General features: G+C 44.8%; 1 protein-coding gene across 1 annotated transcript in view; it reads left to right on the top strand.

Moving 5' to 3' along the window:
- The window catches only part of LOC311036154 (leucine-rich repeat and fibronectin type-III domain-containing protein 5-like), a gene marked incomplete at both ends in the record, with an annotated part of 82122 nt that extends 73008 nt beyond the window's left edge, over positions 1–9114 (top strand). The window contains 3 exons of the mRNA XM_084044681.1: positions 3283–3556; positions 7990–8326; positions 8483–9114. Of these exons, the coding sequence (XP_083900807.1) occupies positions 3283–3556; positions 7990–8326; positions 8483–9114 (1243 nt within the window). The remainder of the gene's footprint in view (positions 1–3282; positions 3557–7989; positions 8327–8482) is intronic.
- Positions 9115–9452: the final 338 nt, after the last annotated feature.

Raw genomic sequence — 9452 nt, 5'->3', positions numbered from 1 at the left:
GTCTTAGTTTTAGTCATCAAAGCTTAGTTTTATTTCGTTTTTATTTAGTTTCCGTCAGTGAAAAAAGGTAGTCGACGAGCATTTTTCGTCATAGTTTTAGTCGACGAAATCAACACTGGTTCTAATGTAAAACTCCAGTCACTTCCTGACTTGCGTAGGTAATGGACATACGAGTCAAACAGGACCCTGGCCAGACTGAGTAGCGAAGTGAGAAAAAGACAAACGTAGCGAACGTTGTGTGTTTGTATGTAGGTATGTGTGAAGGCTTTCATCACTGACCCAATGCTATTTCCTGTTCCTAGTGACCATAAACAACGGGCCGTGTGCTTGCGATGGCTGCACAGCAGTGGTGTAAAGTAACTAAGTACATTTACTGTACTGTAAAATGTTGAGTTTTTTGTTTTACTTTACTGGGGCATTTCCAATTTTCTGTACTTTAACTTCTACTCCACTACATCTCAGAGGCAAATAGTGTACTTTTACTCCACTACAATTATTTGAAAACTTTACTTACTTTGCCGCTATAAATGATTATATTATAAAACATACATTAACCACTTCAGCCCTATTTTATACCTAGGCTATTTGAAAATAGCCGATCTACAAGCTCACAACGTGTCGCATCGCGACACGTTGTGAGCTTGTAGATCTGCTATTTTCAAAAACGTTAGTACTTTTACTTTTGGTGCTTTAAGTATATTTTGAAGACAATACTTTTGTACTTTTACTCAAGTAACATTTTGAACACAGGCCTTTTTACTTATAGCAAGAGTATTTCCATATTGTGGTATTGCTACTTTTACTAATAAGTCAAATATCTGAGTACTTCTTCCACCACTGGTATAGAGTTGTTTTCAGAGTTAAGCATATCTCTAGGTGTGTCAAAATGGACTCCAATAAATGGACTCATATAGAGGTCCATTGTGTATGATAGGACAAAAAAAAGAAGCTTGCGTTTGTGCTTTCTTTTCATCTATATTTCCGTCCTGCCTTTGAAAAGGGTTCTATTCTATACTTGTCTATACCTTTCCAATTGTCTTTTTCCTTTATTCAGCAAAAAGTAGCTGAAGTTATGTGTGAGGAGGCGATCCAAAGGTCACCTCACAGAAAGGAATGTGTTTTCATCCTCTTTTCATTCAGTCAACGTCCCTCACTTCATTTCTCTCTCTCTTCTACCCAGAGTTACACTTTTGAATTATTCATTCTTTTTAAAGTTTTTATCTAGTTTTTGTTAAGTTCGGTGTTGGATTTCAGCAGCGGTGTAAAGTAACTAAGTACATTTACTCAAGTACTGTACTTAACTATACTCAATTCTGAGATAATGATAATCTAAAAAAAGTAACAAAAGATAACATGCTACAAGCAAGCGCTATGAACGCTTAGGTTTTATTTACATTGTTATCTTTTTGTCTATGTTAACACAAGGGGTGCCAGAATTGAACAGAATACATTCGGTGCCTAGAATCTCACCGTTAAGCTCCATTGTGCTGTTTAAAGCTGTAGACTCCATGACGAGCGATCCATGAAAAAAAAAGCATGCCTCCATTTTGCCCGATGGTCCTGGCTAACGCCTGGAACGATAACATCTTTCACGCGGGTCACAATGGCAAAAAGCGATCGCGGATAAAAAATGAGTTGTTTTCCCCAGCGTAAAAAGTTTCGGAGTTATAGGGGTTTTAGAGAAGGAGAAGCGGATGGGGAGCCATGTTTTTGACACGGTGATCCATCTGTCCCTTCCTTCTCAGAATCGCCTAGGGTGATTCCAGAGCTGCTCTAGCCCCTCCCGCGTGGAAAGAAACGGGGAAAAAAACGTATATATACCTTTTTGGCACTCCATGGGTGTATTTGCAAAAAGGTATATTTACGGTTTTGGCACTCAATGTGTTAATTGTGGAGGAAACATCTCGCCTCCCTCTCACTGTCTCTCTCGTTGACTGTGCCTTCACTCCCTCGAGTCGGTGCTGCTATTCGTGCATCATGGATTGCTAAAAATATAAAAAATGTAGCGTCTTTGCCGGCAGCCCGTCAGCAGGTCTTGGTTCTAGTTCCGGGCGGCACCAGGCGGGTCTTGCTGGCGTCGCTGCTGTCCTTTGCCGCCTCGGACAGGTCCTGGGGGGTCTGGCTCAGGCTTGTAGTCGTGGCGAAATGTAGGGTCTTCTGGGTGGGTGAATCTCTTCTTGGCTGGAGGTATCTTCATCTGGCTGTACTAATAATGACTTGGTCATTATGGTGGTCAAGCCACTCTCTGTGCTAATGTATACTCTACCTCAGTGGTTCTCAAACTTTTTCATTTCAAGGACCCCCAAAATGATATATATCTGGCCGCGGACCCCCATCTTAAATATTTTGTTCCAGGGACCCCCAGAAGCAAAGATTTGAGCAACAAATGTTCGCTTAAAAATATATATATTCAAAGGTTTGCACACATTTTCACGATTTTTCAAAAACAGCAGATCTACAAGCTCATAGCGCGGCACTCGGTGCCGCGCTATGAGCTTGTAGATCTGCTATTTTTGAATAGCCAAAGTATAAAAGGTCATAATTATTGTGATGCTATATTAACACATTTTGCTGGTTACCCCCTGGAACCCCCTCAAGTACCCCTGGGGGTCCCCGGACCCCACTTTGAGAACCAGTGCTCTACCTTCTGAGGTGAAGACAAAGCTGTATACATTTGCATGCCTATGGGAGCGACTGGTTGTCCGAGCCAATGGGCGAGCCTGAGATTGTGGTGGGGGCTCGTCATTTCTCCCAGCAGGCTCGGCCCCCCCTGCATAGTATAGATAGATAGATAGATAGATAGATAGATAGATAGATACAGAGATAGGTAGATAGATAGATAGATACAGATGTGACATTCCAAAGTTTCAGAGAGCCTGCCGTTGGCACTTCAGTGGAACATCAGTGGATAGTCCAAGCATTGCCACAGAGAAAGGGGGGCATATGTGGGCCGCCAGGTGTGAATTGTCCTCATTTCAAGTCCTATTTTATACATAGGCTTTTTGAAAATAGCAGATCTACAAGCTCATATCGCATTGCGTTGTGAGCTTGTAGATCTGCTATTTTCAAATATGTTAGTACTTTTACTTGATACCAATACTTTTGTACTTTCACTCAAGTACATTTTTAATTCCAGACTTTCACTTGTAACAGAGTACTTCTACATTGCAGTGTTGATATTTTCACTCAAGTAAAAACTCAGATACTTTTTTCCACCACTATCTAATAACCGTGTCTCTATCTCTCCCCCACCCTCCCCCACCCCGCCCTGCCCTTATACAGAATGATCCCGCCCACCAGCAAGAACTTCCTGGTGAACAACCTCGCGGCGGGCATGCAGTACGACCTGTGCGTGCTGGCCATCTACGACGACGTGATCACGTCCCTGACGGCCACGCGCGTGGTGGGCTGCGTGGCGTTCACCACCGAGACGGAGTACCTGCGCTGCCACTTCATGCAGTCGCAGTTCCTGGGCGGGACCATGATCATCATCATCGGCGGCATCATCGTGGCGTCCGTGCTGGTGTTCATCATCATCCTCATGATACGATACAAGGTACTGTTTTTTTTTATTGTTTTTTTTTTTATCTCTCTCGGTCGTCTGTGGTGTCTCTCTTTAATGGCCTGTATAGTTTCAACACTCTTTAGTCCCCGGGATCGTATTTCTTGCCAGCCTGAAACGTGCTCCTAACAGGTTTTTGGGGGAACATTTTTTTTTCTGTTTTCGTCTCTCGTCACTTTTCGTCACTACCGAAACGGAAAAAAAAAATCACAAAAAAATCACTACCAATCAGCTTTAAATTGCCTGAAACGTGCTCCTAAAAGGTTTTTGGGGGATTTTTTTTTTTCTGTTTTCGTCACTCGTAACTTTTCGTCACTACCGAAACGGAAAAAAAAAAATCACAAAAAAATCACTACCAATCAGCTTTAAATTGCCTGAAACGTGCTCCTAACAGGTTCTTCGGGGAACAATTTCTTTTCTGTTTTCGTCACTCGTCACTAGTCGTCACTACCGAAACGGAAAAAAAAAATCACAAAAAAATCACTACCAATCAGCTTTAAATTGCCTGAAACGTGCTCCTAAATGGTTTTTGGGGGAATTCTTTTTTTTCTGTTTTCGTCACTCGTAACTTTTCGTCACTACCGAAGCGGAAAAAAAAAATCACAAAAAAATCACTACCAATCAGCTTTAAATTGCCTGAAACGTGCTCCTAACAGGTTTTTGGGGGAACAATTTTTTTTCTGTTTTCGTCACTCGTCACTATGGGCGCGTTCGAAAATACAGCACTGAGCGCACTGGCCAATACAAACTAATAGGCAAGTGTGCTCCGGTGCGTGATTTCCGAACGCACCCTAGTCGTCACTACCGAAACGGAAAAAAGAATTCACAAAAAAATCACTACCAATCAGCTTTAAATTGCCTGAAACGTGCTCCTAACAGGTTTTTGGGGCAACATTTTATTTTCTGTTTTCGTCACTCGTCACTTTTCGTCACTACCGAAACGGAAAAAAAAAATCACAAAAAAATCACTACCAATCAGCTTTAAATTGCCTGAAACGTGCTCCTAACAGGTTTTTGGGGCAACATTTTATTTTCTGTTTTCGTCACTCGTCACTTTTCGTCACTACCGAAACGGAAAAAAAAAATCACAAAAAAATCACTACCAATCAGCTTTAAATTGCCTGAAACGTGCTCCTAACAGGTTTTTGGGGGAACAATTTGTTTTCTGTTTTCGTCACTCGTCACTTTTCGTCACTACCGAAACGGAAAAAAAATTCACAAAAAAATCACTACCAATCAGCTTTAAATTGCCTGAAACGTGCTCCTAACAGGTTTTTGGGGGAACAATTTTTTTTCTGTTTTCGTCACTCGTCACTTTTCGTCACTACCGAAACGGGGAAAAAAAATCACAAAAAAATCACTACCAATCAGCTTTAAATTGCATGAAACGTGCTCGTAACAGGTTTTTGGGGGAACATTTTTTTTTCTGTTTTCGTCACTCGTCACTTTTCGTCACTACCGAAACGGAAAAAAAAATTCACAAAAAAATCACTACCTATCAGCTTTAAATTGCCTGAAACGTGCTCCTAACAGGTTTTTGGGAGAACAATTTATTTTCTGTTTCCGTCACTCGTCACTAGTCGTCACTACCGAAACGGAAAAAAAAATTCACAAAAAAATCACTACAGATCAGCTTTAAATTGCCTGAAACGTGCTCCTAACAGGTTTTTGGGGGAACAATTTTGTTTCTGTTTTCGTCACTCGTCACTTTTCGTCACTACCGAAACGGGAAAAAAAATTCACAAAAAAATCACTACCAATCAGCTTTAAATTGCCTGAAACGTGCTCCTAACAGGTTTTTGGGGGAACAATTTTGTTTCTGTTTTCGTCACTCGTCACTAGTCGTCACTACCGAAACGGAAAAAAAAATTCACAAGAAAAATCACTACCAATCAGCTTTAAATTGCCTGAAACGTGCTCCTAACAGGTTTTTGGGGGAACAATTTTGTTTCTGTTTTCGTCACTCGTCACTTTTCGTCACTACCGAAACTGAAAAAAAAATCACAAAAAAATCACTACCAATCAGCTTTAAATTGCCTGAAACGTGCTCCTAACAGGTTTTTGGGGGAACAATTTTGTTTCTGTTTTCGTCACTCGTCACTTTTCGTCACTACCGAAACGGAAAAAAAAATCACAAAAAAATCACTACCAATCAGCTTTAAATTGCCTGAAACGTACTCCTAACAGGTTTTTGGGGGAACATTTTTTTTTCTGTTTTCGTCACTTGTCACTTTTCGTCACTACCGAAACGGGAAAAAAAATTCACAAAAAAATCACTACCAATCAGCTTTAAATTGCCTGAAACGTGCTCCTAACAGGTTTTTGGGGGAACAATTTTGTTTCTGTTTTCGTCACTCGTCACTTTTCGTCACTACCGAAACGGGAAAAAAAATCACAAAAAAATCACTACCAATCAGCTTTAAATTGCCTGAAACGTGCTCCTAACAGGTTTTTGGGGGAACAATTTTGTTTCTGTTTTCGTCACTCGTCACTAGTCGTCACTACCGAAACGGAAAAAAAAATTCACAAGAAAAATCACTACCAATCAGCTTTAAATTGCCTGAAACGTGCTCCTAACAGGTTTTTGGGGGAACAATTTTGTTTCTGTTTTCGTCACTACCGAAACTGAAAAAAAAATCACAAAAAAATCACTACCAATCAGCTTTAAATTGCCTGAAACGTGCTCCTAACAGGTTTTTGGGGGAACAATTTTGTTTCTGTTTTCGTCACTCGTCACTTTTCGTCACTACCGAAACGGAAAAAAAAATCACAAAAAAATCACTACCAATCAGCTTTAAATTGCCTGAAACGTGCTCCTAACAGGTTTTTGGGGGAACATTTTTTTTTCTGTTTTCGTCACTTGTCACTTTTCGTCACTACCGAAACGGGAAAAAAAATTCACAAAAAAATCACTACCGATCAGCTTTAAATTGCCTGAAACGTGCTCCTAACAGGTTTTTGGGGGAACAATTTTGTTTCTGTTTTCGTCACTCGTCACTTTTCGTCACTACCGAAACGGAAAAAAAAATCACAAAAAAATCACTACCAATCAGCTTTAAATTGCCTGAAACGTGCCTTCAATACTCTTCACACAAAGACGCTTCCATGCACGGAACACACTGAAATATCTACTTCCTATTTTCTTAATATTAAAATCTAAGCCCGTCAACCAAGGACTGACACTGAACTTTTCCTATCAAAATGCATGAATGCAGTATGAAATAGGCCCTAATAAGTTGCCATAGTGGACAAAATGTGTCCATTATTGTGTCCTATTGCAGTTGTTCTCAAACCTTTTCATGTCAAGGACCCCCAAATTGACACTTATTAGCCCGCAGACCCCCATTTGAAAATATATGCCAGGGACCCCCATAAGAGAAGATTTTTTACGGCTTTAGCATTGATTCTCAACCATTTTAATTTCAAGGACCCCCAATTTGACATGCATTAGGCTACGGACCCCAATTTAATGGCATTTCTATCTCTGGGACCCCAATATTGTAAAATCTATGTTGATGTAACTCTGAGAGTGTACAAATGTAACCAAAAGTGGTTACATTTGTACACTCTCAGAGTTACAGACCCATAAGGGTCCATTTGTTCCTAATCTATCATTTAGCTGGGGACCCCCTGGAACTCCCTCAAGGACACCTGGGGGTTCACGGACCCCACTTTGAGAACCAATGTCCTATTGGACCTATAGCACACAACAAACGGTTTTGTTGTCACTTGTGGCCCCCGTCTTCAAGTCACTTTACAATTGTGGTCGCCTGCCTAATCTAGTTGAACATCCCTGATCTACAAGCTTACACTGTCTCACGCTGTGAGGCGTTGTGGGCTTGTAGATCGGCTATTTTTGGCAAAGTAGAGGAGAAAAGGAGCAGACCAAGTACTGGTTTTCCAAGTATTGGGGGGTAAAAGTGGTCGGCTGACTGAAAACACGACGCTACACATCGACAGTACTGTCAAAAAGTCTATGAAACGTAGACGAAAGGGCCTACTCTGTGTGGAGTTTGCATGTTCTCCCCGTGTCTCTCAGGATAGTTAATACCCTCACAAAAACATGTAGTAAGCCTGGTCGCTATACCGCCTCCCCCATGACAGCCGGGGCGCCTGATGGAGGGGAAGGGAACTGGTTGGAATAACGTGTTCCTTCCACGCGCTACGTCCTACCAGGGAAACTCCCCCCTGTCAGGTGATAAGAAGGTCAGTTGGCTCTCATGCATTGAAGGAGGCATGAGCTCGGCCCTGGCCTCCCTAGGCTGGTGAGGGGAGTGTAGCGCCCAGGAGAAACTTTAGAAAATTGGCACCGGGTGAAAAAATGCTATGAAACTGTCCTATGAAATCTATGAAAAAGTTTAATCTGCAACACGATTTTATACAATATGTAGTGGGGGTCTCTCTCTCTCTCCCTCTCTCTCTCTCAGGTGTGTAACTCGGGCGACGGCGACAAAGGCGGCGGCGGCGGCGGCGTGTCCTTGTCGATGACCAACGTTCACTCCCAGACCAACGGGCAGCAGAGTGGAGGCTGCAGCGTGACGCCCAGCTCCTCCAAGCACGGCTCCATCGGCCTGGACACGCTCTCCTCTGGAGGAGGAAAGAAGCGGAGCGGAGCGGGTGCAGCCGGTGGGGCATCAGGAGGAGGAGGAGGAGGAGGAGGAGGAGGCCGCGGGGGGCAGGACACCGGGACGCTCTCGTCCGACACGTCGCTGCCCGACTGCTCCACGTCCACGTCGGTCCTGAGCCAGGGCGGCGCTTGGGGGGGTGGGGGTCCTGCCAGTCCCACCACCACCACCACCACCCTGGGGGGCCACATGGGCCCCGGGGGGGCCGCCGGGGAGCGGGACAAAGGGGGAGGAGAGCAGAGAGTCGGGGACAGAAGCTCGCTGATGGCGGACCAGCAGGGTCTGATGGGCGCAGTCGGAGGGGAGCAGCGCCCCGGCGGCTCGCTGCCCAAGCCCAAGAGGAAGCCGGCGCCCGGCAAGCCCCCCCAAGGCTCCTCCTCCTCGGCCGGCGGTGGTCCGCCATGCGCCGCTTCCCCCGCCGCCGCGACCCCCGAGAACCTCCTCATGCCCCTGGAGAACCTCAACCTCAACACCAACCGCAACAACTCCACCTCCCTCAACCAGCCTCCTCCTCCGCCCTTCGCCTTCTACGGCCCCACCCCCACCTCCTCCCCGAGCCCCCTGACCTCGCTGCGGGTCAAAGACACCCCCGTCCTTCGCCGCGGAGGCCACTCCTCCTCCGCCAAGTACCAGACTCTCCCCGCGGAGGAGGGAGGAGCGAGGAGGGGCGGCGGCGGCAGCGGCAAGGCCTCCCGGAGGTTCTCGCTGAGCGAGGGAGCGGGAGGAGGAGGCTCGACAAAGACTCTCTACTCCTCCTCCTCCTCCTCGCCTCACACGGCGGCGGCAGGGGGGGCGGGGCCCAAGTTGGGACGCATGATGCGAAACAAACGGAGCCAATCGATGAGCGGCATGCTCATCCCTAAAGACGGGGGAGGAGACTCCGACAAAGGTGCCGGCACCGATTGGATCCTGGAAAGCACAGTTTAAAAGAGGAAAAAAAAAAGAAAAAATGGACACGCCCGATTGTGTTTTACCTTTTTGTTTGTTAGCGTTTTTAGGTGTGTGTGTGTGTGTGTGTGTGTGTGTGTGTGTGTGTGTGTGTGTGTGTGTGTGTGTGTGTGTGTGTGTTTTTACATGTGTTTCGGGAGGACTTTACAGTATGTTTGTGTGAGTTCCTTTCAAAAAGCCAGCTGTTGCCACCTGGAATAGCAGATCTATAAGCTTACACAGCGTGTCACGCTCTGAATGCTGTGTAAGCTTATAGATTTACTAGTTTAGCTGCACAACACTGTCTGGCACACAACCAAGTATAAATCTGACTTCAG

The sequence above is a fragment of the Gymnoscopelus microlampas genome (genome assembly GCF_963454915.1).
Source record: "Gymnoscopelus microlampas genome assembly, chromosome: 20".
NCBI lineage: Eukaryota > Metazoa > Chordata > Actinopteri > Myctophiformes > Myctophidae > Gymnoscopelus > Gymnoscopelus microlampas.
The sequence above is the reverse complement of the archived record's forward strand: the minus strand, read 5'-3'. Positions and strand labels throughout refer to the sequence as shown.